Source organism: Sphaerodactylus townsendi, linkage group LG08 (genome assembly GCF_021028975.2).
Source record: "Sphaerodactylus townsendi isolate TG3544 linkage group LG08, MPM_Stown_v2.3, whole genome shotgun sequence".
NCBI lineage: Eukaryota > Metazoa > Chordata > Lepidosauria > Squamata > Sphaerodactylidae > Sphaerodactylus > Sphaerodactylus townsendi.
This window is the reverse complement of record NC_059432.1, coordinates 97,035,797-97,063,186: the sequence shown is the minus strand read 5'-3', so window position 1 is coordinate 97,063,186 and position 27,390 is coordinate 97,035,797. Positions and strand designations below refer to the sequence as shown.

Here is a 27,390-nt window from a genome sequence, read left to right as displayed (position 1 = left end):
TCACCAATCTGTCTGACCACTTCCATTTTATCATTTGAAAACTCCTAGTCCAGTATGGAAAAGGAGATCTATCTGTACCTTCTCAGTAAAACGACAGGCAAAAATGCCACGTCTGCCTGGATGTCTATCGGTTGGTTGTTTAGCAGGGTGAATGTAGCTCAGAGGATTGCTGCAGCTTAGACACGTGTGGGTTTAGCTGCAAAGAAAAAGTCACTTTGAAAAAAAGAACAGGTAAAGGGTTACAAGGAAAGAAAAAACAGAAGCCGAACTGGGTTTCCAGGCTGTATGGCCGTGTTCTAGTAGCATTTTCTCCTGATGTTTCGCCTGCATCTGTGGCTGGCATCTTCAGATCCTCTAAAGATGCCAGCCACAGATGCAGGTGAAACGTCAGGAGAAAATGCTACAGCCTGGAAACCATACAGTCTGGAAAACACCCCCCCCCCGCCCCCGCCCCCGTGATTCTGGCCGTGAAAGCTTTCGACAATACATTGAAGCCAAACTGTTTTTTGTAGCTCTAACTTTGGTTACCACCATAACATCCCAGCTGTCTGTAACAGCTCTCTAACATTCTCTCTGACAGGCTTTTAACAGTCTAACAAAGGAAGAAATGAAAATTTCTTTTTCCACAAAGCTCAACCGATTTTGGAGGGAAGAAACTAAACCATGCCCAACTGGCTCTATGCTAGCTTGGCTTAACCCTTTCAGAACAGAAGAGGTTGACACTTGCAAAAACCCCACACTATCCAAATGCAAATGTCACTTGGCTACACTGCATTGCTTTTTGATGCAACGCACCTCCACATTATGATCCAAGTTGTCATGTGGATCTTCGCACTGGTAAAACTGTAACCCAGGCAGCTAGGGACACTAGGCAGAAAAAGGTGGCATACAGAGTTTGCTATTCTTTAACTATTTATTTACTCTGCCTTTCTACCCAGCAGGGACCCAAAAGTGACTTACATCTGTCTCTTCTCCTCCATTGAGAGCCAGAGTGGTGTAGTGGTTAAGAGCAGGTAGATTCTAATCTGGAGAACTGGGTTTGATTCCACACTCCTCCACCTGAGTGGCAGCGGCTTATCTGGTGAACCAGATGTGTTTCCGCACTCCTACATTCCTGCTGGGTGACCTTGGGCTGGTCACAGTTCTTTGGAACTCTCTCAGCCCCATCTACTTCGCAAGGTGTCTGTTGTGGGGAGAGGAAGGGAAAGGAGCCTGTAAGCCACCTTGAGTCTCCTTACAGGAGAGAAAGGTGGGATATAAATCCAAAATATTTTTCTTCTTCCATTTAATCCACACAACAACCTGGTGAGGGAGGTTAGGCTGAGAGAGTGTGACTGGGCCAAAGTCACCCTGTACGCTTCCATGGGGCAAATGCAGTTTTGATTCTGGGTCCCCCTGATCCTAGTCCGACACTCTTAGCCACTACACCACACCGGCTCTTCAACTACTGGCTGTTTCTGCAGGGATCCTGACACAATGGTCAACGCCCCACATTTTCAGAGGGCCAAAAGGTCCTTTCCAACTAGGGAGTGAAGCTGATTCGCTCACGTACCTCTGATGTCACAAAACATCCTGGAATCGAAGACACCTTCCGTTTTTCAGCGAACAGCACCAAAGAAGAGTGGAGGAAAAAGCAGAGGAAGTTTATCTAAGAAGAGTTTGATGAGCTCACATTGACCTCAGAGATCGTAACAATCCCAGTATGGACAGCTTTGTGTTCCCATCAAGCTCAACTCAGGTATGAGGGGCGGGGCGGGGGGAACATCTTAGAAAAGTGCTAGAGGCAACCTGCAGAAAACATGGGGAAAACTCAAATATGAAATATACAACTAGTCTGATTAAACTGAAATGAAATTCTACCCACCTGACAAAGTCAACAGTTTATACTTCCAAATTTTATTGGTCTCTAAGGTGCCACTGGATTTGAATCTAGCTTAAATCCTACCCTAGTGGTATGATAAGTAGCCAGTTTATCGTTATTTAATTTACAGTCTGCCTTTCTCAGGCAAATTACAGTAAGGTGTTTGGGTAACAAGCGGTATGCGGCTGGATTATTCTAAACATTTATTTGTTTGTTTGCTTATTTACTGTACATTTATTTCCTGCCCATCACCAAAGTCTCTAGGCAGGGTACAATCAGAAAACAACCATAAAACTGCAATCATAAAACCATCTTAAAAGCTCCTTTAAAACCACCCCTTCCCCTGACTCTAAGCCACCCTTCTTAAAATAAATAAAAGGGGGGCAGGCACTGCCAGAAGGGATCACCTGTATACCTGGGTAGAGAGGGTGATCTTAGCCAGGCGCCTAAACCCCTGCAGAGTCGGTGCCTGGCAGTTCTCCAGGGGGAGAGTGTTCCAGAGTGCTGGGGTCACCATAGAGGAGGCCCTGCAGGCGGCCCCACCCCCAAATCTTGGAGGCAGTGGAGCTACTAGGAAGGCCCCTCCCCTGATAACCCTCAGCTTTACTCTTTCAGATACACAGGGCCCTAAAACTATGTAAGGCTTTAAAAGTCAGTGCCAGCACCTTGAATTGGGCCCGACTGCAAATAGGGAGCCAGTGCAGTTCTCTCAGGACAGGTGTTATATGCTGACATCCTGAGAAATCCGCTGGCACTCAAGCTGCCGAATTCTGCACCAGCTGCAACTGCTGGACCATCTTCAAGGGCAGCCCCACGTACAGCACATTACAACAGTCAGTCAAATCTGTTTATTTTAATTATTTAATCTCAGAGTTGGAAGGGGTCTGCTGGGTCATTTAGTCCAACTCCCTTCCAACACAGGAGTGATGACTACACATTGCCAAAAGTAAGTATTCAATCAATACTTAAAAACTTTTTAAACTGAAGAATACCTCTCCTCACAAGGGAGACCATTCCAGTGTCGAATAACCACATCAGGAAATATTTCCTCAAATTTAAATGAAACCTCCTTTGATATAGTTTATATCCATTAGTCCAAGTCCTGCTCTGCAGCATAATTGAGAAAGAACCGGTATCTGCCCCATTTGTTCCTTTACATGGCAACCCTTCAGGTATTGGCCGGAAGCAATATTACCTCACAAACGTCTCTTCTCCAAAGCAGAGATTCCCAAATCCTTCAACCTCTCCTTATAGAACACAGTCTCCAAACCCTCATCAACTCCACTGCCCCACACTGGACCTTTTCCCGCGAACTGATATCCATGCTAAACTGTGATCCCCAAAATGGCATCTAAGTGTCTTCAAGAACATTTCTGATAATCCACTGAAATACACAGGGATCCTTGCCAGAAGAGTCAATATGATAAAAGTTCTCTAGTTGGCTGTTGTGGGTTTTCTGCCTGCGTGGCCGTGGTCTGGTAGTAATGTTTCATCTGCATCTTGTGTTGTGACATGTCTCTGAAGATGCCAGCCACAAATTGTGGGTAAAGAGATACTTAATTAGCAGAGATACGGAAGCAGTATCCAGTAAAAAAAGAGAGCCAGAGATACTTTGAGTTGCTTTAGATAAAAGTTTACAAACGGAAAGAGTAGGGTTACATGGAATAAAAACAAATAAATGATATACTGCTCTGTTACATATTTACAGAACTATGTACTTAAGGCTGCATCTTGCTCTGCTCAAGAATTGTTACTGGTAGCCAAGTTTTGTTAATTCTTGTTATTATTAATTCTTGTTAATTAATTCTTTGTTATTGTTAATTCTTTGTAAATTCTTGTTAATTGTTAATTAACAAAACTTGGCTACCAGTAATTAAAAACACCAGAATCAAAGGCCAAGGGCATGCTAGGTTGGGAAAATGCTACATCCCATATATATTCAAACAGTTACATTGACAGGGATGCATCTCAAAAATTTAGATACCATCACCCGCTTTTTACAGCCCTGGTCTGGAACCAGAGATGCACATCAATCAACTACATGCCATCCCTGACAATACCGCCCGCAAACGCGGGACAAAAAAAGCCCCATTCTCAAGATGCATCCATTTTGGAAGAAGAGGATATAAGCCCCCACTCTGCGAAGCTCCTGGGATGCAGCCGCGCTGCACGTTTAGTTCCTGCAAGTTATGCAGAAAGCAGCAGTTATTGCTAGTGCATGGAGATCCAAAGGCTTGCCAACCCTTCTCTGCCTTTGGAGGTGCAGAGGACATGTCGCTAGCCCTTACCCTAACTCTAGTGAGCGCACCCAGAAAAAGCGCAGGCGCAGGCGCAGTCGGACTTCTTTGGGCAGCAAACCGGGAAAGAATGTCGCGTGCGGTCACCATAGCAACCGTGGCCCGGGCGCAGCGTTGCCCGGCGCGTGCCTTTTCCTGGAAAGCCGGTCGCCGTAGCAAGCAAGTAAGCGGCGGGGATCTTTCGTAAGGTACCTCTTTTTCCCCGGGGCGTCTTGTCAAGAAAGGTGGAGACGTCTCTTAGCAGCCAGCCGGGCACAGTGGCACTGCATTGGCAGGAAAGGAATGGAGAGGGTGTCCCTGAGAGTTACTGATGGGATGCCAGGTTTTGAAAAACTGAGCATACACCAGTGGCTTTTCTTGTCACACAACAGGATATCTGGTGAACTTCCACCCTCCTGTGCCATGAAAAAGCTGAACGTTTGTTTTCTGCCCAAGTCACTTGTGAATAGATGCTTAATTGTGAACAGGGGGTGGGATGGGGGGGGGGGGGCAGCTTAAAACATGGGGTCTATGACCCACAGTAAAATTCCACAGATCTGAACTAACTTTAAGACAAATACCATCCTGTGAAAAAGAGCTTGCATAAAGTTAAAGGTAAATCTTTTTGTAAGTAACCAATGGTCTCCCACTCTACCTCTCCTCAGGTAGCCATGGAGAAACCTCTAAGCCTTGACCAGCAGTATTCTCAAGCCTGCCTAGAACTGCAGCTGCCAGAGAACCCGTTCATATTCAGCATTTTCCAGGAAGCGGCGCTAGATGATGACATGTAAGGTAACAGTAACAGCTGCTCAGCCTGACAGTTTTATCAGTCTTGATGGGTTTTTAGGCTCTGTGGTAAATAAAAAATAAAAATCAGAATTCTGTGGCAAAGGTAACCCAAATCGCATGCTAACAAAATCTGGATTCTGCTAGCAGAATAAATTGTTCAAGTGAGACAGACCTGCTTTAGTTCTTACCTCAGCAGTAAACTCACTAAGGATCTGTAGACAAGCCACTGTTTGGCCAGGATGCAATGCTAGTCTACCTTACAGGGCTGCTGTATAGATTTCTGTAATAATATATGGAAAATGGCAGGGGCGGAGCAAGAGGAAACCGCGCCCGGGGCACGCGCACACCCTGCACCCCTGCCACAGTACCGCCAGCCCCTGCCCCGCCCCGGAATGTCCCCCCCCACTCCCCCTCCACAACCTTGCCACGCCCCTGCCACGGCTCCGCCTGGGGCATCGTGCCCCCCTGTCCCGTGGGCGCTATGCCACTGGGAAACAGTGTGCTATAAAAATGCTGAATAATATTATTATGTCTTCCATTACACATTTTACTAAATGATTTTGCAGACATTTGAGAATTCTTAGCTATTCTTTTGATGCCCTGCTTTAGCGAAAGCTAACTCTAACAACTCCCCCCTCCCCCTGCAATCCATTTCTATTTTTGTTATAGATTGACCAAAAATATAACTATAAAGATAGCTGGAAATAACCGTCTGATTCCTGTAGTGAAGGTTACAGATGAAGACTTCCAAGCTCTGGCTGTAGTCTTTTCAAACAATGCGTTTCTTACAGGTATATCTCTTTATTTGTGTATTCAACCTAAGTTTATTTCTTCCACTTGCAGGTTCTTTCAAACATTCGTATTAAATAGTTATTGATAAGAACCATTCATCGAAAGCAAGAGCCAAATTAGACCTGGTGGAGATAATCTTCCTGTTGTCCACCAGTTGTGTCTAAATGGATGTGCATATGGGGATGTCCAATTTGTTTTAAACAAAATTGTAGTATGCAGCTGATCAACCAGATCCCCTTCCTCACTTTACCTCAGTTTCAGCTCTTTTTGTTTTGCTTCCGCCTTCTTGCATTGAACTCACCATAGCTTTAGCAGCCTTATAAACCTGGGAAGTCTGGCCGTGTTAAGCCAGTGTGCCATTTTGAGATTTTGAGAATAATTAGTGGGTGCCATCATAAAATGGCAGCCATAGGGGGCAGCCAATCATAAAATGGTTCTCATGGCAACCAGAGCCAATTACATGATGCGGGTGATTCCAAGCCAAGTGTCTTTCTATGATGGAGGCAACTGTCTTCAAACAGGCATTTCCTGGAAGACAAGCTAAGACAGTTTGCACAAATAAAGACTGGCAGTCACAGGACTAAATTACTTACAAAATTTGAAAATGCTTTACTACTGTTAACACAAGATAGACCTTAGAGCAGTGGTTCTCAACCTAGGGGTCGGGACCCCTTGGGGGGGGGTCGAATGACCTTTTCACAGGCGTCGCCTAAGACTCTCTGCATCAGTGTTCTCCATCTGTAAAATGGATAAATGTTAGGGTTGGGGGTCACCACAACATGAGAAACTGTATTAAAGTGTCGCGGCATTAGGAAGGTTGAGAACCACTGCCTTAGAGGTTTCAATACAATCTATAGATAAGTGGGACTTATTCCTCAGACTCTACTATCACTTGGATAGTTCAAATACAGTATGCAAATAAGTTTCTCAGTCTCCACTGTGACATTTTATCATATCAGAAATATTTGTGGCAGCTTACACCTAGCACACAAACTGATGGTGTGCTGTAGCTTCTTAAGCAGCAGTGGCATAGTGGTTAAGAGCAGGTGTACTCTAATCTGGAGGAATTGGGTTTGATTCCCCGCTCTGCCGCCTGAGCTGTGGAGGCTTACCTGGGAAATTCAGATTGATCTGTACTGTACACTCCCAACACACGCCAGCTGGGTGACCTTGGGCGAGTCACAGTTCTTCTGAGCTCTCTCAGCCCCACCCACCTCACAGGGTGTTTGTTGTGAGGAGGGAAGGGAAAGGAGATTGAAAGCCCCCTTGAGTCTCCTGTAGGAGAGAAAGGGGGGATATAAATCCAACTCTTCTTTTTAAGTTTGAAATAGATAATATTGAGCTAGTTGGCTCCTAGGTGATGCCGGACCTCAACATCCATTTGCAGGCTCAGAATATTCTTAGTGCTTCCAGCGCCTCTCACATTCAACTATTTCACAATATTTTGGACAGCGTTCAGTCACAGAGTCTCTAGCCGGCACTAAATATCCTATGATAGGCTCATTCCGCACATGCAGAATAATGCACTTTCAAACTGCTTTCAGTGCTCTTTGCGGCTGTACGGAATAGCAAAATCCACTTGCAAACAGTTGTGAAAGTGGTTTGAAAACGCATTATTTTGTGTGTGCAGAAGGGGCCATAGTGTCAGGAACTGCACCTAGTGATTGAGGGGCATTCCTAGCTTATTGCTATTGCCTTTGCAACAAATTATGATGATAGAGTTCTGGTATCTGGGTGAGAGAGCGGTACTTTCACTTCAGGGTAATTGTTGCAGGATTTGTAATCAGCCTGCCTTATGTAATGGACCTCTCTTTCTCTCTCTTTATGATCAAGCACAATTGTCGACAACTAGGCTGGCCCTGAGGAGTTGCTCCCATGGGTAAACCCATGTTGCCCTGTTGGGGTGGATGCGCCAGGTGGCTTCTCTCTCTCTATTGTCGACCTTGGGGTGCCTAAGCTCCAAAATAACTCTTTTCACACTCTCTTTGGGAAAACGGGAGGGGAAACAATTCAGGAATAAATGGACTAGAGAAAGCCAGGTCGGCAGAATTGGCTTTCTCACGGTGGGTGCTTCGCTGCCTTTCAATAAAAGCTACTGATCAAGAATCCAGAGTCTATTTATTGACTAAAAGGTCCGAGACCTTACAGATAGAAGTAGCTGTCGTCAAGCAGATATTTTCTAAAAGACAGCTGGGCTCTTGTGAAGCACTTCCTTACTGCAGAAGGAGGTGCAGGAGAGCCAGGGTCGGCTTTGTTTTGATAAACAAGGACGTGTGCACTCAGAAACATCTTGGTGGGCACCGTGGTATCCACTAGTGCCATTTTGGAGACCCTTATAAACAAATGCAAGGCTGCAGCAAGAGCCAGCTTTTGTGTAATCCTGAGTGCAGGCATTCTTGCAAGCAAGGCATAAATGACCTTTGAGCCCCTGCTGATATTAATTTCTGATCATTGCTCATGCAAAAGAGAGAAAGGAGGAAAGGTGTTGGTAGGTGAGCATTATAGCCTGGGTAGGCTTTGCAATCGCATCAGAATCCTGATTGAAGCAGGTGCTGCTTAAATCTTCCACACTAGCAGCCAGCATTCAGCAGTTGCAAATATTGAAAGAAAAAGCCAAAGAGAGGCAGTTGTTGTGCAGGGCTTATGTTTGCAGTGAGACTGTAAGCTGTGTGGGTTCAGATCCCCAGGAAGTTCCTTGGATCAGCCACCCTTTCTTAGGGCCTTTCCCCACTTACCTTAAGCCCCGCGCTTCTTGAGGAGAGTAGCGCGGGGCCCCCCGGCACTCCCCACGAGAGAGGTGGCAGCAGCCGCCCTGACGCTGCTGCTGTCGCGCCCCCTCAACGCGCGGCATCCCTGGCGCTCTTGCAAAGGGCGCGCATAGGGGGGATCAAGCTGAGTGGGGAAACGGCCTTAATCTAGCCCACCTCACAGGGTGTGGTGAGGATTAAATGGAGGAAACGGTGCCTCTGTGCCAACCTGAATTCCTTGGATGAAGTCCAGAGGAAGATGTGCTAAATAAAAAGTACAGAGGAAGAAATGATGCGTACCATTTGACAGCTAAAAAACAGTGCACTGCAGTAAAAGTGTCTTTCCAATGGAATGTTTGCTTCTGATTTCTCTATTCTTTGGCCCTTTTAGGACTGGACCTTCGGTACAACCGGTTAACGGATGATGGCGCAGCCCTCATAGGTGCTTTCCTTCAGGTACTTCCTGTGAAAATGCTTAGTTCTTACTTTACAGGTTGAGGAGTCAATGGCTGTGAGAACTGGGGGGGGGGGGGGAAATGATGGGGACAGAGCTGCTTCTCAGCCCCAACAGGTGCTGCCTCCCTCTTGGATGGGGGAAAAAAAGGTATCTGAGGGGAAAAAAGAGGGAGATCTGAAATAAAATAAAGTCCATTCATCTGGTGTGGCTTTGAGTCCAATAAACACACCAGAGTGGAAAACCGCAGATTTTTTTTTCTATAGAAAGATACAGTACAAACACAAGAGACTAACGCTTGAAGCTTCTGCAGTGTGATACACATTTACATGGTGCTTATACGCCTTTCTTCAGGGGCTAGCTGCCAGCCTCTTCTGACCTGTATGATGCTCCTGGTTCAACCCTAAATATCCTGTTCAGACTCCAGATTTCCCCTGGAGTAATGCAGAGTTGTCTGAGTTCCCTCTTGGTGCCAGCAGCTGAATCTTGACTTTACAAGATAACAAAACATTTCATTTATCCCAGGAATGTTTAGGACTGGAGAGCACAATCTCAAGGTTAGAGCACTTAGTCAACCTTTGGTTTCCTTCCAACAAATACATTCTGTTAGGTCAGAATCTTGCAATGTAGAACAAGGTATTGCCAGGTGGGGCCTGGAAATCCTATAGGATTACAATGGATATCTGGGAGGGCCAGATATCCCCAGGGCCAAATGGCTGCTTTGAAAGGTAGACTCAGACCCTGCTGCTGCCCCACCCAAAAAACCCCACCCACATGAGGCTGCACCTTTAAATCACCAGGAATTTCTCAACCCGGAGTTTCCAACTCTATGTCCAGTCAAAGATACTGCCTGAAGTTCTTCCAGTCAGAACCAGGGAAGCACTGACTGTATTTAACAGGGAAGAAATGTGCTGTTTCCAGACGGCAAGAGTGTTTTGGGAGTGTTGTACAGAGATAAGAGTGATGTTGGAATGTGCATCAACAACCGCCTGGCCTTGTGCATCTTCTAGGACAATCGGACCCTGCGATACCTCAACCTGATGTTTAATGACATTGGTACTGCTGGAGCAGAATCCATATCTAAAGCACTGCATGTGAGTACTGAGCATCCCAAGGGTCTCTTCTGAAATGGGCAAAAGAATGCAGCTAGTCAGGGGGAAAAAAGATACAGCACAGGATCAATTCAACATTACAAAGTACAGCAAAAACATCAGATCTATCTTTAGGGTGGATGTGGAGCAAATCAAGGAAAAGGTTGCTGGACATTTTCAAAAACAGTCTGGAGTTTGTAAAGGTAAAGTTTCCCCTTCAGTCGTGTTTGACCCTGGGGTACCACTGCGAGCAATGATTTTATAGGCAAGCCTCTTTGTGAGGTAGTTTGCCATTGCTTTCCTTGGCTATTCAGGTACTCATTTACCGACCAAGAAATGGATGGATGGCTGAGTTGACCATGAGTCAGCTGCTTTGATATGTGACCCACAGGGGGCTCAAACTCCTGACCGTGTGAGTGGCAGTGCAAGCACTTAGCCACTACGCCACACAGCTTTGGGAGTTTATAATAGTGTTAAAATGGGCATCTGCTTTACCCAATGCAAGGTGGGTGTGCTGCGTGGGTGAGAAGTACATTTACTTCCAGACTTGACCTTCACACATAATGTCTTCTGTCTGTATCAGGGGCAGTTCTTCTTAAGCCTTAGTCTACCCTGTGCTCTCAAGTGACAGCTGTTTTACAACATCATGCCTCTTCCTGGATGTGCCAGGTTTCTATAAATCACATTCTCTTTAGTTTTGTTTTAGATTTTGCTGTAATCCTTTTTTAAAAAACTTGGTATTACTGTTTTAAGGTTTTATGTTATTCTGATTGTTTGATCTGTTCGTTTTAAACATGTATTGTACACCGCCCAGAGCCCTTCAGGGGTGGGCAGTCGATCAAATTTAAATTATAAATAAATAAAATAAAAATAATAATAAAAGGAATTGAAAGAAGAAGAGAAGACTTGGGGGAAGAGAAAGCAAAGCTGGGGTTACATGGACTGTACACATGGCCAGGAGCTGCAGAGATGGTACAAGTGAAACCTGCAAGATTGGTTGGAAATTACTCCTCATATATTAGCTGCAGGTAGTAGCCCTATCAAGAGATAGTTGCACTTCCTTAAGGAGATATGTGGAACTATGGATGGGAGCCATGGAACAGTGGCAGGGCATCTGTTTTGCATGCAGAAGTTCCCAAGTTCAATTCTTGGCGCCTCTACATAAAGGCTGTCAAATAGCTAGTGTAGGTCAGGGGGGTTTTCTTTGCCAAGCTGGATCTAGAACATTTTTTTAAAAATGTGCAGATCTGCAGTTCTGTTTGTTTTGCAGATTATACCATTTTGCAGTTCAGACTGTTGCAAAAAACCCCATTTTTCCCTACTTAGAGGAATGACACTCTGATATACCTAAGAATGACTGGCAACAAGATCGACAACAAAGGAGGGATGCACTTTGCAGCGATGATGCAGATCAATTCAACCCTGCAGAAGTTAGATCTCGGAGACTGTGATCTGGTAAGCAATATCAAGGCCAGGCCCAAATACTTTGTGTCCTTTGTGTGCCCGCTGCAGGTCCTGTGGACCAGGACCGAGAGGAACTGGATTCATAACTGCTGTGATTCAGAGGAGGGAGGCTGTGAAGCTGCTGTGGCTCGGTGGCAGAGCATCAGTTTTGCATGTGAAAACTGGTTCAGTGGATGCTGGTTCAGTTCCCAGCATCTCCAGTTAAAAAGCACCAGTCACTGGGTGGTGGGAAAGATGCGTATCTAAGATCCTGGAGAGCTGCTGCCGGTCTTAGTAGACAGCACTGACCTTGTTGGGCTGATGGTCTGACTCAGTATGAGGCAGCTTCATGTGTGAGGCAGACAGGACAATCTGGCCATCTGGCAGGGTCAAAAATGGGGTGGGGGGACCTTGGGAGACCACTGTACCCCTCCTTCCCCTCCCTTGCATGCCACCCCTCTCTCTGCTCCCTCTTCCTCCCCTTCCCCTTGCATGCCATCCCTCCCTCCCCTTCCTCTCCCTCTGCTAGGGTGGGTGGGCCATGTCCAGATGCTGGGCCCCCTCCCTTGCATGCCACCCCTCCCTCCCCTTCCCTTGCATGCCATCCCTCCCCTCTCCCTCTGCTAGGGTGGGTGGGCCATGTCCAGATGCTGGGCCCCCTCCCCTTCCCTTGCATGCCACCCCTCCCCCTCCCTTCACTAGGGTGGGTGGGCCATGTCCAGATGCCGGGCCCCCTCTTCCTCCCTTGCATGCCACCCCTCCCTCCCCTCCCTCGGCTAGGGTGGATGGGCCATGTCCAGGGGAGACTTTGTGCCTGGGAGGCAGTGAAGGTAAAAAAAGATGGAAGTTCTGGCTTGTTTGGTAACCACTCTGTTTGTGAGCAAGGCTTGTATCCTGAATAATTTATGCTGGCTGAAGGTATGCCAAGCAAGTGTGGTGTAGCTGTTAAGGTGCCGGACTACGATCTGGGAAATGCAGGTTCGAATCCCCTCTGTGCCATGGAAAGTTGCTGGATGACTCTGGGCCTGTCACGTACACTGGGGAGTATTTGGATGGGAGACTTCCAAGGAATATCAGGGTCGGGATGTGGAGACAACCAAAGGCAAACGACCTCAGAACATCTCTTGCCTGGATCCAGGGTCACCATACATCAGAAGTGACTTGATGGCTGAGAAGAATGCCATCGTTGACTCATCCTTGGATCTCTTACCTCCAAATTGCAATGGAGCAAAGCTGAAGTCCTTAAAAGCAATTTTTGGAGGTGGCTTCTGGAGCTTTTTCGCCAACTTCAGAGTGCCAGACCAGAGTGCCAAAGCATTCCAGGGTTTTCATTTTGGAGGGTTTCTCTTCTGATTCTGGTTTGGTTCTGGTTCAAGTCAACACACGTTTGGTCTTGGTTTGCAGAGTGACTTCTACTTTTGTTGGTTTCTACTTTTGGCGTGCTTGTCTTCTTCTGTGCTCTTTTTTTCCCCAGGGAACGCAGAGTCTGATCGCGGTGGCCACTGTTTTGAATCACAACGAATCTATCAAAGCCATAAACCTGAACCGCCCGATACTATACAGTGAAGAGGTAAATCTCATGGATTTTCTTGCCTGATACAGGACACAGAACTTAGAAAAATGGAAGCAATGACTTCTGGAAAAATAACAAAAAGGTAGAAGAAACTTGATGGTAACTTATACAGTGGAACCTTGGTTTTCGTTGGTAATCCATCTGAAAAGAATTGATGAAAACCAAAACCGATGAAAACCGAGGCAAACTTTTCCATAGGAATAAATGTAAATCCAATTAATCCGTTCTAGGCACTCCAAAAACATACCAAAAACACATTTTTGGTGAATAAATATAGTGCTTAATGCTGAAAACAGTAACAAACAATAACACTAGGACCAGCTTCAGAGCCAGTGGACCAATGTCGCACCAGAAAGCTGTCCAAAGAGGTCTGTTTCTGACGCCTCTTTAAGGTTTGTCTGAAATGGGGCAAGACATTGTCATTAAACAAGTTGCAGACATGGCCTGCAACAGCTTTGTTTGGATGATTTTTCTCCACAAACCCCTGCACCTTACTGCAAATTGATGAAAACCGAGGCAAATAGATGAAAGCCGAGACAAATTTTTCACTGAAAAAAATCGACGAAAACCGAAACCGATGAAAACCGAAGGCAATGAAAACCGAGGTTCCACTGTACTGCCTTTTCAGCTCTGCATCTTTTCAGCCATACCTCTCTAGTCATATGATTTTGGCTACTTCCACGTTTTAAAATTTTATCGGGGCATTTTAACCTACTTTTCTACATTCCAAGTGGCTTATAGAAAAAAGAAATAATTTCCCTATATTTCAGTGGGAAGGCCCAGCAGTAATGGGGAACATCCACATGACAGGGATCAAAAAAGATTGAGATGTCTAATAACTATCAATTAATATATATTAAATATGCATGTTATTGCACTGTGCTATATTCTTAACAATAAAACACTATGCATGAAAAGCTCAATAGAAAATATGCATTCATGTCTAAATACCTGTCAAATGTCACAGTATCACAAAATATATAGCAAACAGCCACAAAACCTCAATTTTAAAGATCAAATACGCAATATCTCAGAATGTGACGCAAAAAAGACCAAAACAAAAAACCTAGACTCGTTTCGATCCCACTGGATCTTCTTACAAGGCCAATAAACAACCCACAAAGGGCCTTTCCCCACTTACCTTAAGCCCCGCGCTACTCTCCTCAAGTAGTGTGGGGTTCCGGGGTACTCCCCACGACAGGGGCGGCGACAGTGCAGCCGCCCCGACGCTGCCCCTCTTGCGCCCCCTCAGCGGGCGGCATCCCTGGCACTCTTGTAAATGGCGCCTTTTGATGATCCCGCGCAGAGTGTGGGGTCGTGGGGATGCCCGGGCGTGCGCCAGGGATGCCGCACGCTGAGAGCATCGCATGGCATAGGGGGGATCCTCGAGAGTGGGGAAACGCCCACATACACAGAACTACTCTCAATCCATGCAATCTTATTTAGAGCCTGGTATTTTTTATATAGGTTCTATAAAAACAAAAACAAATTATTAAAATATAAATTCAGATGGATCTTTCAGTTTAAAATGATCCACATGATCCAAATCTTGCTTGATCTGGGGCATGGCTTGAGTCTGATACTCTTTGAGTCTGGCCTGTTTGAGCTGGATTAAAAATAAACCCACTTTAATCTGGCTCAAAGGGGAATCTGTGGCTGCAGGTGGAGGATCCATGTGGACTCTCCACAGGCAACCACTGCGCAGAGAGGGCAGAGCTAAACTCTGGATTTCCTGCTCCTGCTCCTTTCAGCTCTTTAAAGGGCTCCCCCAGCTGAGCCGGCCTGTGGCATTACACCACAAACTCAGCAAAGAGAGAAAAAAGGAAAGTGGGAAGGACGTTTGGCCTGTGGGACAGGGAAATCCTTGTTGCTTTGTTGCAATTTTATGTGTTCAAGCATGTGTTGAATGTTTTACCTCTCAGAACTGGGAGAATGAGGTATATGTGTGTTGAGATATGGCAGTGATGGCAAACCTTTTTGAGACCAAGTGCCCAAACAGCAACCCAAAACCCACTTATTTATCACCATGTGCCAACATGGCAATTTAACCTGAATACTGAGGTTTTAGTTTAGAAAAAATGGTTGGCTCCGAGGTGTGCATTACTCAGGAGTAAGCTTGGTGGTAGTTGGTGGCTCTGCTTTGAAGCAACTGTGCAACTCTTCCAACGGGTGAATCACGACCCTAGGAGGGTTTACTCAGAAGCAAGCCCCATTGCCAGCAACCAAGCTTACTCCTAGGTAAAGGATCGCGCTTTAGTTCTTTGCATGAAAATCAGTGGGGTTTAACAGCACTTAACAGGGTTACCTACACTGCTTCCCCAAAACTAGGTCTTAGGTTTAATGCTAATAATTGAGCCCAGCAGCCCAGGGCAGCCTAGATGGGGGGGGACACTCTGCGCATGCCCACAGAGAGGGCTCTGAGTGCCACCTCTGGCACCTGTGCCATAGGTTCGCCACCACTGAGATATGGTGTCAGCAGACCATTAAATGGGGAAGCTACTGAGGCCCAGGAATTCTGGTGGGGGCCACTACTACTGCACCCAGGTGAGGGTGGGTACAGCGATGGGCAGAGGAGGGCTCCCTTGGCCCTTTCTGCTTGTGCGCAAACTTGGAACTGTTAGTAATTCTCTCTGGTAAGATACCTTTTTCATTACAGCAGAGTGCACAGAGGCAAAACACAGTGGAGCTGACGCAGGCATGTCTGTGTGTGCTGGAAACAAACGAAGCTCAGAGCCAACTCACTGTGTCCGACTAATAAGAGGAGTCGTCATTAGTGAACTCCATTCTGGACAGAAAAGTGCAGAGATGGGTTCTCTATTCTAATCTCTCTCGCTGGATGGTGAGAGGGGCTGTCTGCATCTCTCTGCTACACAGGGTGTGAGATGGAAGGTGTGTGTAAGACTGGTGGAGAGTGGAGGAGAAGCAGGAAGGAAGGAAGTTCCCTGAGAGTAGCAATTTGCATATGAAAGGGATAGTATCAGAGCAATAGAGAGAAGGTGCCCGGTGTCTTGACCCCCTCTAGCTCTCTCACTGATCAGACCCCCTTTGCCATTGAGGCAGGAAACAGTGAAAAGTCCTTCACTTCCAACACTTTGGAAGAGGCAGTGCTGTGAGCTGGTGTAACCTCTATCTGTGGGTTCTGTGGGGCAGAACTTGGAATGAGTTTGCAACAACAAATTTTAAAAACAAAATGGTTTACTTTTTTAACATATAACATCAACATTTAACATCACCAAGGTCCTGTTCAGGTTGCATTTTCAAGTCCTTATATTTACAGTCTACTGATACTGCCAAGTCCAATTCTTCTTTGCAAGTGGGTTGGCTCCTGAAGACTCCAAGGGCTTGATGGACAGGATTCAATATGATGAAAGTTTCCAGGAGAACTCTCACCCATTACAACCACAAAAAGAAACCCTGAAACAATAAACTCTGTGGGGCCAGGGCCGCTCTCTGGTCCTACACAGCTGAGTTAGTTTTAAGAAAAACTTAAAATTTGAAATAAAGCAAAAGACATTAGAAAACAAACAGACAGTTTTACTTAGCAGAATATAGATCAGTTTACAGAATGTGAACTCTCCCAAGGAAGAAACACACCCTTGGTGCCCTCAAGTGATAGACACAGAATTTAGATCGTTACAGAATACAGATAAGTTGAAGAAGGTGACCTCTCCCTAAGGAGAGGCACGCCCCAATACAATGTTTAGAATGTTACAGGAGATTGCCCTCTCCTGGGTGGCTCTCGACGGAGGCACGCCCAGTATAGGAAAACCTGAGTTTTTGTAGATGCAAAGACGTCACACAGTCCATCCCCTTACTCTACGTATGATGATTCATATGTGTTCAAACTCTATTGGTCAGATCTGTCTTTGGTCACAATAAGACAACCTCTTATTTCTACGTCAAACGCTACATGCTGTTTGTGCGTGCTTTCTCTCTGTGCATATACAAAGAACTGCCATAAAAGCTAGCTCACTGTCTTCAAGAAAAACCCGTTTGCTTAGTTTCTTCCAGAGAGAGAGCTATGTCCTACAGCTATGCAAGCTTGACATTCTTCTGGATCATAAAACTTTTCTTCCCCAGCTTGAAATGTTAAAACATGATTCTAACAGATTTTACATACACTGATTCTAAAACAATAGAATTATAGTGAAATACAAATACATGTGAATATGAATCATTTATGTGTTCATTTAGCTACATAGAAAAACACTTTGTAATTTAACTAATCACATTCATTTCTAACCCAAAAACAAGGTAATAAAATTCATTTGTCTTCTGTCACGTAGGCCCTCAGTGCCAAGATCTCAAAAGATGTTATCTGTAGTTGCCTGCATAGCTGGTAACATTCCTTTGACCTGTTTCAAAACTGCAGGCTTGCTGGTCACTATACAGAAGCTCCATTTTGATTCTTTGCAAATCTTTGGTTCGTTGACTTAATCAAATACAAATTTATACACATTCTGATCCGTTCCCACAACTCCAACATTTACAACATAGCAAAAATCAACAACTACCTTCCCACTAGTTCCCAACAACATTGCAGTTATCTTAAGGTGTTAAGGGCTTATACAAATCAAGGTCTGAGTCTGGTAGCCTTGTCTCCTCCAAACTACATGAGCTCTGCAGCCTTCTGCTGCTTTGAGTCTCAACCCCTTTCTGGGTCAACCCATTCTAAGCATGGGGCTGAAGGCGAAACACCTTAGGAATGCAAGATTTCTCACTGGGGAAGCTGGTATGGAGGAGCAGACCTGCTGTCTTGCAGGAGGGCCTTTTTGTTTGTACTTTGTCAAGCAGCCATTACCAAACCATTACCAAAATGTCAGACATCTCCAGAGCTTGCTAGTGAAAAGGAAATGAAATGCACTGGTTCTACACACTGTATGTGGCTGTGCTATCGGAAACTCCTTTGACAATTAATTATGTCCACTCCAGATCAGCATAGGAGACTGGCATACTAGCATTTAAGGGCAAAAGACACAGGGCAGTGATATCTGCAGGAATGGGCTACCTGTGACAATGCAGAATTTGCAGGAGCAAAGGCACCTAACTAATGCAGTAAAGCAGATGAAAATTATCTGGATCCACGTCCACATCTGCAGTGCTGTGCACACCTGGATTCCTGGCTGCATGGCAGGAAGGAAACGTGTACAGCTCCTAATGTGGGGAACACCTGATGTGTTCAAGTCCTAATTTAATGAAACTGCTCCACAGGAAGAATCCACAGTCCACCTCGCCCTGATGTTGCGAGCCAACAGCACTCTGGTTGAACTGCATTTGTGTAAGCATGAAATGAAGAATTTTGGCGCTGAACGCTTGTGTGATGCACTGTATGAAAACCGCAGCCTGCGGTATCTTGACATCAGCTGGTAAGAATGACTTACATGGTACCGGGTGTGTGTGTGTGTGTGGGGGGGGGGGGGGGGGTGACAGTTTGCATACATAGGGGGCATACATTGAAAATGCTGGGGGGAAGAATTAGGACTAATAAAAGGTGTGGGGGGGGGGGGGGGTGGGGGGGGGGGGGGGGGGGGGGAGGGGGGGGTGGGGGGGGGGGGGGGTGGGGGGGGGGGGGGGTGGGGGGGGGGGGGGGTGGCTGATTCTTTTAACTGGAGATGCTGGAAATTGAACCTGGCACCTTCTGTCCATAGTTAAGATGCATCTGAGCGCAAGTTGCTTGGGGAGAAACAATGGGGATCAGCTATTTGCTTTATTTCCTCTTTTGTGGGTTTCTCAGAAACATCCGGTTGCTGGACTAGATAGATCTTTGGACCACTCCAGCAAGGGTCATCTTACGTTCTTATTAGCCACGATGATTAGCAGCAGATTCTGTGTCTAGAGGCAGTATGCATGTGTAGAGGCACTGGTAGCGACAGTCCAGGGTTTCAGGCAGAGGTTTTCTACATAGGGGGCATACATTGAAAATGCTGGGGGGAAGAATTAGGACTAATAAAAGGAAACACTTCTTCACGCAACATGTGATTGGTGTTTGGAATATGCTGCCACAGGAGGTGGTGATGGCCACTAACCTGGATAGCTTTAAAAAGGGCTTGGACAGATTTATGGAGGAGAAGTCGCTCTATGGCTACCAATCTTGATCCTCCTTGATCTGAGATTGCAAATGCCTTAGCAGACCAGGTGCTCGGGAGCAGCAGCAGCCGACGGCCATTGCTTTCACATCCTGCACGTGAGCTCCCAAAGGCACCTGGTGGGCCACTGCGAGTAGCAGAGTGCTGGACTAGATGGACTCTGGTCTGATCCAGCAGGCTCTTTCTCATGTTCTTATGCTGTTGCATTGTTCTATAAGACATAAAAAAGAGAAAATAGTTAAGATTTGTTTCTTACCTTAAGCTGCTAGGATCTTCAAAAACTGAGGTTTATACCACAGCACAAGACCCCCCCCCCCCCCCCCCATTATATACCAAATATCATTTGACTAATCTTTTGGGACTGTCACGGGGTGCTTGAGAGCATCCTGCCAGGCATTTCCCCACCCCTAGCCCCCAGGACCCCATTGGGAATATGAACTCGAAACTGTGGAGTAGGGCTGTCCAGGCTGTGGCTTGGTTAGCGAGCGGCACTTGGCAAGAGCGAGCGGGAACGGGGCGAGCGCTCATGCTTTCCCACGTGGCCTTGCTTGTCTGGCTCCCAGAAGAGCTGTCAAAGGGCAGAAAACTTGCTTGTGTTTGACCATACTGGTCAGTGGCTCAGCAGAAGTGAAACTGACATGATGTGAGGCGGGGTGGGGAGATCAGGCAACGGAGCGGGAAAAATAAATCTGTTTTGCTCCCGTGGTGTTCCCATGGAAGTGGGTTCACTGTGGGATTTTGGAAAAAGACTGTGATTTTAGCAGTTTTTCAGAAATCCACAATGAGGAAAATATCGCTGGACAAACCCGCTTTAGGACCAGGAACCGTGCAAACTTGTTTGCCAAACCGGGATATTTCCCTTGCTCAACTCAGGATATTTGGACCGTGCAGAATCAACCTACAAGTAAGAAGGGAGAAATCCCTTCTTTCACTGCAGTTGAAATGGGATCTTGCAACCCTGGGAATCAGTTTTCCAGGGCTGGAAGGGACTGTTGGGGAAAGGGGACGGTGGTGAAAAATCTTCATTTGCCAACAGCTCCTTCCTGTGACCTCTTACCGCATCCCAAAAGCTCTCCAGATTCCAAGAGCAATATTTATCATTCATGACATGACACAGTCCGTTATCTGTTCTGCCTTTGTAACCGAAGAACCCATCTATGTGCTCTCTCTTTCCAGTAATAAAATTACTCGAGACGGAGTCAGATTTCTGGGGAAGCTGTTAAAGCTGAACGACAGCCTGGAAATCCTGGATCTCAATTTTAACAGGATAGAAGACGATGGAGCTTTCTACCTTAGCGAGGCGCTTGCTTTGTACAACCGGACACTTCAAGCGTTAGTACACACTTCTGTAACTCCCAGAGTCAGTTGCTGTTAGAGTAAGCATTTCAGTCTGTCTCAACACTCTGTAAGGAATGTAATTCATGATTTATTGGACTATTATCCTGGCCATCCTCCACCAGGCCAGATTGGGAGAAAGGGGTGGGTGCCTGGACTGGCCACCCCACTGTGGTCCAGGTCAGGAAGGGGGGGGGTTGCCTCAGCTGGTTTTCAGGCCTGATAAGCTCTCTCAAGGGGCCAGATCTGGGCCTCGGGCCACACGTTTAACACCCCTGTTCTAAAGGCCATGGTTCCTTTCCTCCATGTATCTTTACACCAACCTTGCTAGGAGTTTAGGCTGAGAAAGAGTGCAAGACCAACATTGTTTGGTTATATAGTAAAGTGGGGATGTCAGCATGGTGTAGTGGTTAAGAGCAGATGGATTTTAATCTGGAGAACCGGGTTTGATTGCCCACTCCTCCACCTGAGTGGTAGCGGCTTATCTGGTGAACCAAATGTGTTTCTGCACTCCTACATTCCTGCTGGGTGACTTTGGGCTGGTCACAGTTCTTTGGAACTCTCTCAGCCCCACCTACCTCACCAGGTGTCTACCTCACAAGTCCTTCAGAAATCTCTCAGCTCCACCTGCCTCACATGGTGTCTGTTGTGGGGAGAGGAAAAGAAAGGAGTTTGTAAGCCGCCTTGAATCTCCTTAAAGAAGAGAAAGGTGGGGTATAAATCGAAACTCTTCTTCTTATATAAACTCATTGCATTTTTTATGATATTCCTAAATGTCACTGCAGGGAAGGATAGAGGGCTTCATCCCCTGAAAGAAGCATGGGAAAGGTTTTGTCGAAGGCTTTCACGCCTCTGAAGTGGCCAACCATAGATACGGGTGAAACATCAGGAGCAAAAAGTACTGACCATGGCCACACAGCCCAGAAAACCCACAAGAGCCAAATACAGGAAATGTTGCAAACAGACAAGCAGTATCAGTTCTAAGGCTCAGAATAGGGTTGAATGAATTGTCAAAGGTTTTCACAGCCGGAATCACTGGGGTGTTGTGGGTTTTCCAGGTTGTATGGCCATGTTCCAGCAGCATTTTCTCCTGACGTTTCACCTGCATCTGTGGCTGGCATCTTCAGATGGTGGGATTCAGCAGATTCGGTTGTTAAAGTGGTGCTTGTATACAACCAGTTATTAAATTATTTGAATCCCACTACCGGAACCGGTTGTTAAATTATTTGAATCCCACCACTGGCCATACAACCCAGAAAACCCATAACACCCCAGGGTTGAATGAGTTGGGAAGAAAGAAATTGAGCTGGTAGCGGAAACGACTGAGGTAAATTGTGTGGTGGATGGAAGGCAAAGGGGATGGAAAACCTGTTTAGAAGAGAGGAGTGCAAGTTGTCTTCCTGTATAGGATTTTTTGCAAGTTCTTTAGGAAATAAATCACCTCAGGTGGATACTCACTCATGCTCCTTTGTACCTCCCTTTTACTAGGTTAGCAGTGACAAACAACAACATAACTGGGAAAGGGCTTGTGGCACTTTCTGAGGCAATGAAAACAAATCCAGTACTTTCCTATATCTACATTTGGGGCAACAAGATTGATGAGTCTGCATGTGTGGTATGTCTACCTTTTGGGTTTTTTCTTCTCTTGCAGATTTCTTTGTTCATTCGCGTGGTATAAAGACCACAAAGACTAATTCTATGCTTCCTAGGTGCACGTAGGCCCATTTTGAATTGAGACAGCACCTGAACCCCTGCCCCCACTCCCATGCAGTTATTATGACCTGAAACAGACCCAAGAAGCTGCCATTGCAGAAACTTACAGATACTGGTATCTACACATAAATTGGGAAGCAGTGTTGTCTAGTGGTTAAGAGCAGCAGATTATAATCTGGAGAATTGACTGATTCCCCACTCTTCCATAACATGAAGCCAGCTGAATGACTTGAAGGCTCTGCAAGAAAGATTAGAGACTCACTTAAAAATAAAAAAAAAGCTGGGAACTCCAAGAATCTGCTAAACCTATCATTATTGATTTTTAGTGTGTTTTTTAAAAAATCATAAAATGAAACCACTCTTCAGGGTGAGAGTGAAAAAAAGGAATAGTTTGACTGTGGCCCCTTCCGCACACGCAGAATAATGCGTTTTCAAACCACTTTCACAACTGTTTGCTGGTGGATTTTGCTATTCCGCACAGCTTTAAAGAGCACTGAAAGCAGTTTGAAAGTGCATTATTCTGCATGTGCAGAAGGAGCCTGAGATGATAGTCCAGTCATGGAAAAGTGAGATGGAGATGGGTGGAAATTGGCTGGACAAAGAAAACCATAGCAACGTTACTCCTGAGGAAAAAGGAGACTCTGGACTGGATTTTTGAAAAAGAATGAGGTAAAAGTGGTCTCAAAAGAACCAGAAACCATCCCCACCCCCCTGGAAAAATAAATTAAAAAACTGAAGTGGTATGGGGCCAGAAACAATAAGGAAACCATGTGTGAAAAAGCCTTAAGATTATGAAGGTACTTTTTAACTTTGTAAAATACTATGCAGTGTGACATGGTGCTTATGGATATGTATTGACATATGTGATATATTGTGTTCATTGTATTGTCGAAGGCTTTCCTCTGAATCCTCTGGATCCTCTGAAGATGCCAGCCACAGATGCAGGCGAAACGTCAGGAGAGAATGCTGCTAGAACACGGCCATACAGCCCGGAAACCACACAGCACCCAATTGTGTTCATTAATCATATATATATATACACAGATAAATCAAGAATTTTCAGTCTATGCAAATGTGCCATAACTGAGAGAACAATACATAATTTTTGTTCATCCTTCTGTCCTTCTCTCGCGTATGTTACTCTCCTGAGCGCCCCATAGTATTGGTTCCCAGAGTTTCCTCGAGGAACCCAACTGTGACCGAGGAAAGCAGAAGACAACCATTTAGCTAAAGACTTTTAAACCCTTCCCTTGTTTACATCATTTAGTGTGTAACTGTTTTGTGCATTTATAGGCATTTGCAGATCTACTTCAAAGCGGCCGCCTGAAGCCAACCAACACTGACGTTGACCCGTATGTAGTGGACGGGCACACGTACCTCGCCGAGCTCTCCCATGGCCTCAAGAGACATTACTATTGGACACCGAGCTATGGAGAACCCGATAACAAGGATGCCAATGCCTCTCTAGCCGTAGCGCCTGTGGACGAGCATTTGTGAATCCGATGGTTTTCTTACAGGTGAACCATATATGAATTAAAATTGTATTTATTCCCTACCACCCCCCTGGCAGACCCAGCTCAGAGCGGCTTACATCAGAGTTTATAAAATAAGATATATATAAATTTAAAACCATAAATTACGGTAAAATCTTACTATGACAGTTTTTACAATCTGATAGCCTAACATGCTGTCTGGGGGTAATCTTGACTGGCAGCTACACAATAACAAGACTGTGCTTGTTGGGTTTTTATGATGTGGGTCTCAATGTAAGACAACTCTCTAGTTCCTTGGAGAATTCATCTTTACAGGTGCCAAATGATGGATCATAAACACTCCGCTGACCCACAATCGGACAGTTCCGTGATTGGCATCTTTGAGACAGCATTTGACTGTAATGAAATCCACTGCAGGCAATGGGGCTTAACTCACGGCTAAGTTGCCTCTCTCTGTTGCTTTTATTTTGAAGGTAAAGTTCCAGTCCTTTAGAAATAAGTGCCTCTGAAATCAATAATATTTAGTCTCACATAAATGGCTTCAGTATGAAGTGATTATTTTCATTAACATATTCCTAAACTTATAGATTGTATTAGAGTTTGCTGTTGGTTCACAGTATGATCCTGTGGAAACATCTGTAGCATTGCGGCCACAGAGATGAGCCTGGGCCATCTAGGTGAGGACATCGAAGATTTACACGTAGAAGCTCAACCCAGCCAAAAACACATTTATTCATGAGTTGCGTCAAAGATCTAAACAGTGGAAAGGCAAGGCAGAAGTCTGTGTTTGTTGCGAACGTAAATCACACAAATAAATACATTACACAAATGGAGCCCACATAAGAAAAATAGGAATATCATGAGCCAAGAAGTGTTACAAAACAAATTTTATTCAAGTCTAACATTAAAATATTGCAAGCTAAATATTTACATGACCCCCTTGTGGTGGGGACTATAAAAGCAGGAGGCGGGCTTTTCCCAGATACACAGGAGAGAAAAATGTTTTGTCTGTACATGTGAAAAACGCTTTGGACATAATTTAACCAGAGAGAATTATTGGTTCTCTGCCTGAGCCCCTCTCAGTCTAGACAATAGGGAGCTAGATGGACTTGAATCTGACACAACAAAAGGCGGCTTCATATATCCTCACAAGGAGTTTCTGTACAGCCCTTTTGGTTACTGGTCTTTTCATATCAGTATTAGTCTGCTAAAAGAATATATTTAAGGGAAAATTATATCCTGATTAGCCTCAGACTTCTATCACAGTCAGCTTGGAAGTGCTCATAATTATTGCTACATTCAGCTCTCGCAGAGCCTGTGTAGTGTATGAGAAGGGATAAATTACCCATTTAAAATCTCTTCATGTACAAAAGACAAGCCAAGTGAGGTCTATAAAGTAAAACATCCGTATAAATATTAAATAGCTACGTTGGGCCTAGTATAAATCTTAAGAACAGGTTGTCCTGGTTTCTTTCCAAAAGTCTGAAACCTTTTTTTTTTTTTTTATTAAAGGCATACTAAAATGTTTGGAAATACATTTTGTGAAAGATGCATTCTAAAATGGCAGGAACTTTTCCGGAGCTCATCTGCCGCTGCAGTCCTATGACAAAGAAATGTCTCCTGTTATGTAAAAAATGCCTGCATTTTGCAGCTGTGAACAAGATCCACAATTCTGCTTGTTTGTGCTCGACAGAGAAGTCAGTATCTTTGTCAGGTTGTTTAAAAACTGTCACCAAAACCCAGTTAGGATCTGCTTCTGAACTTAATAGAAGCATCAAAAGCCTGCTGAAAGCCACGGGTGCAGGGAGGGAAGCAACAACAGACAGGCCCATATCTAGCTCCTGGGAAGCACTGCACGCTCACGCACACACACACACACCCCAATGCTGCCAACTGATCACCTGTTCTGGAAAATGGGTGCCTGCTCCTGCTTATATTCAGGCTGTTGCCCTCACACACTGGTGCCTAGACAAAGTGGTAGACCTTGGGTTTATTCCCTGCCTTTCTCTCCTGAAGGAGATTCAAAGTGGCTTACAAACTCCTTTCCCTGCCTCTCCCCACAACAGACACCTTGTGAGGTAGGTGGGGCTGAGAGAGTTCTGAACAAACTGTGACTAGCCCAAGGTCACCCAGCAGTCTTCATGTGGAAGAGTGGGGCAACAAACCCAGTTCACCAGATTAGAGTCCACCTGCTCTTACCACTACACCAATACCATTGCCCCCAAAACTTGGAAAACCTAAATGGTGAAAGAGAACACGGGAGAAGTCCCAACAAAATGGTTTGCTCCTTTTGAGCTCTCCAGGTCAATCTCTGACGTTGCCAGTTGGAGCATCTCCAGCAGCACAACTGGCGAAACCTCCTCGCAACTCGAATGCTGCTCGCCTGCCAGTCTGGACAGGCCGCTGGTGAGATGCAACATAAGATCTTGCCTTTGCACATATATTTTTTTTCAACTGCCAACATATCTTTTGACTGCCCAAATAGCAAATAGGTCTTGGGTTTGAGCCACTTTGAGCACCAAAGCCAAGATGTTCCCCAGTGCCAAAATTCTACACAATAGCCCTTGCGTTACTTCTCTTTCAACGGTCGTACAGTGTCTTGATTGCATCTGGTGACCACAGCTCCCCAGCTTCTCTTCCCTGATTTGTTTCTCCAAATCTCAAACACAGCAAACAGCAAACAGCTAGAGGCTGCACGAGCTACAATGCAAAAAACACCCCAAACCCTTCATTATTAATCTCTTACCTACATTTCCAGGGATAAAAAAGAACTTTGCCTAATTTTTATCTGGATCTTCTCAGTGCTCCTGAACAGATTACAACGCGGGTAACATCAAGTCCCATCGTACCCTAATCTATCCATATTATTATGAGTATTTCCATCAGATATACTTAAGTTAAGCCCACATCTGGAGAAATTGATAAAGGATCGGTGGATCTATCCAGACCATAAAGCTATGAATGGTATCTTCGTAAACACAAGCAGCAGGGCCCTGATGACCAAGCAAAAGATGACGGGCAACTTTTCCACATCCTACTCTATGGAACTTCCCTTGAAGACATTTCCGACTGGCCAAGATGCGGGACAAGAAGAACCACCCAGCAAAAGTTGGCCTTAGTTAAATATGGAAACTTCTGAAAAGTTCTGTCGCAGGGAGACATGAAATTAAAAACTGCATGTAATTATGGGTTAGAAATGTGAACATTCTGAAGAAGAAGAGGAGGAGTTTGGATTTATATCCCCCCTTTCTCTCCTGCAGGAGACTCAAAGGGGCTGACAATCTCCCTGCCCTTCCCCCCTCACAACAAACACCCTGTGAGGTGGGTGGGGCTGAGAGAGCTTCGAGAAGCTGCGACTAGCCCAAGGTCACCCAGCTGGCGTGTGTGGGAGTGTACAGGCTAATCTGAATTCCCCAGATAAGCCTCCACAGCTCAGGCGGCAGAGCTGGGAATCAAACCTGGTTCCCCAGATTAGATACACGAACTCTTAACCTCCTACGCCACTGCTGCTCCTGTGTGTCACAGAAATGAAAAAGGAGACTGTGCCCCAGACAGCAAAAGGATTTTTGATTCTCTCCTTCCCTTCTGGACAAGCGGACTGCACTGTTTTGGGACACCTGCTCCTGCTTCAAAGATAGCTTGCCAATTGGGCAGGTGTGTGAGAGACACTAATCCAGTGTCCCCCTCTGTGTGTGGGATGGGTGGCAGAAACCTGCAGATGCTGGACCGTATTTTGT

At 45.5% G+C, this 27,390-nt stretch overlaps 1 protein-coding gene across 3 annotated transcripts; it reads left to right on the top strand.

The window, feature by feature from the left end:
• The first annotated feature begins 1,642 nt into the window (after positions 1 to 1,642).
• Positions 1,643 to 24,189, top strand: LRRC34 (leucine rich repeat containing 34). Of its 3 annotated transcripts, none has more exons than XM_048506990.1 (11): positions 1,643 to 1,738; positions 4,803 to 4,924; positions 5,596 to 5,717; positions 8,857 to 8,921; positions 9,930 to 10,013; positions 11,337 to 11,465; positions 12,928 to 13,023; positions 18,238 to 18,392; positions 20,289 to 20,444; positions 21,936 to 22,062; positions 23,454 to 24,189. In XM_048506990.1, exons 1-11 carry the CDS (start codon positions 1,703 to 1,705, stop codon positions 23,655 to 23,657), a joined length of 1,296 nt encoding a protein of 431 aa, XP_048362947.1. In that variant the 5' UTR covers positions 1,643 to 1,702; the 3' UTR covers positions 23,658 to 24,189. The 3 variants fall into 3 exon arrangements, with proteins under 3 accessions (XP_048362947.1, XP_048362948.1, XP_048362950.1); XM_048506991.1 differs by lacking the exon at positions 1,643 to 1,738 and adding an exon at positions 4,283 to 4,346; XM_048506993.1 differs by lacking the exon at positions 1,643 to 1,738 and adding an exon at positions 4,299 to 4,321.
• Positions 24,190 to 27,390: the final 3,201 nt, after the last annotated feature.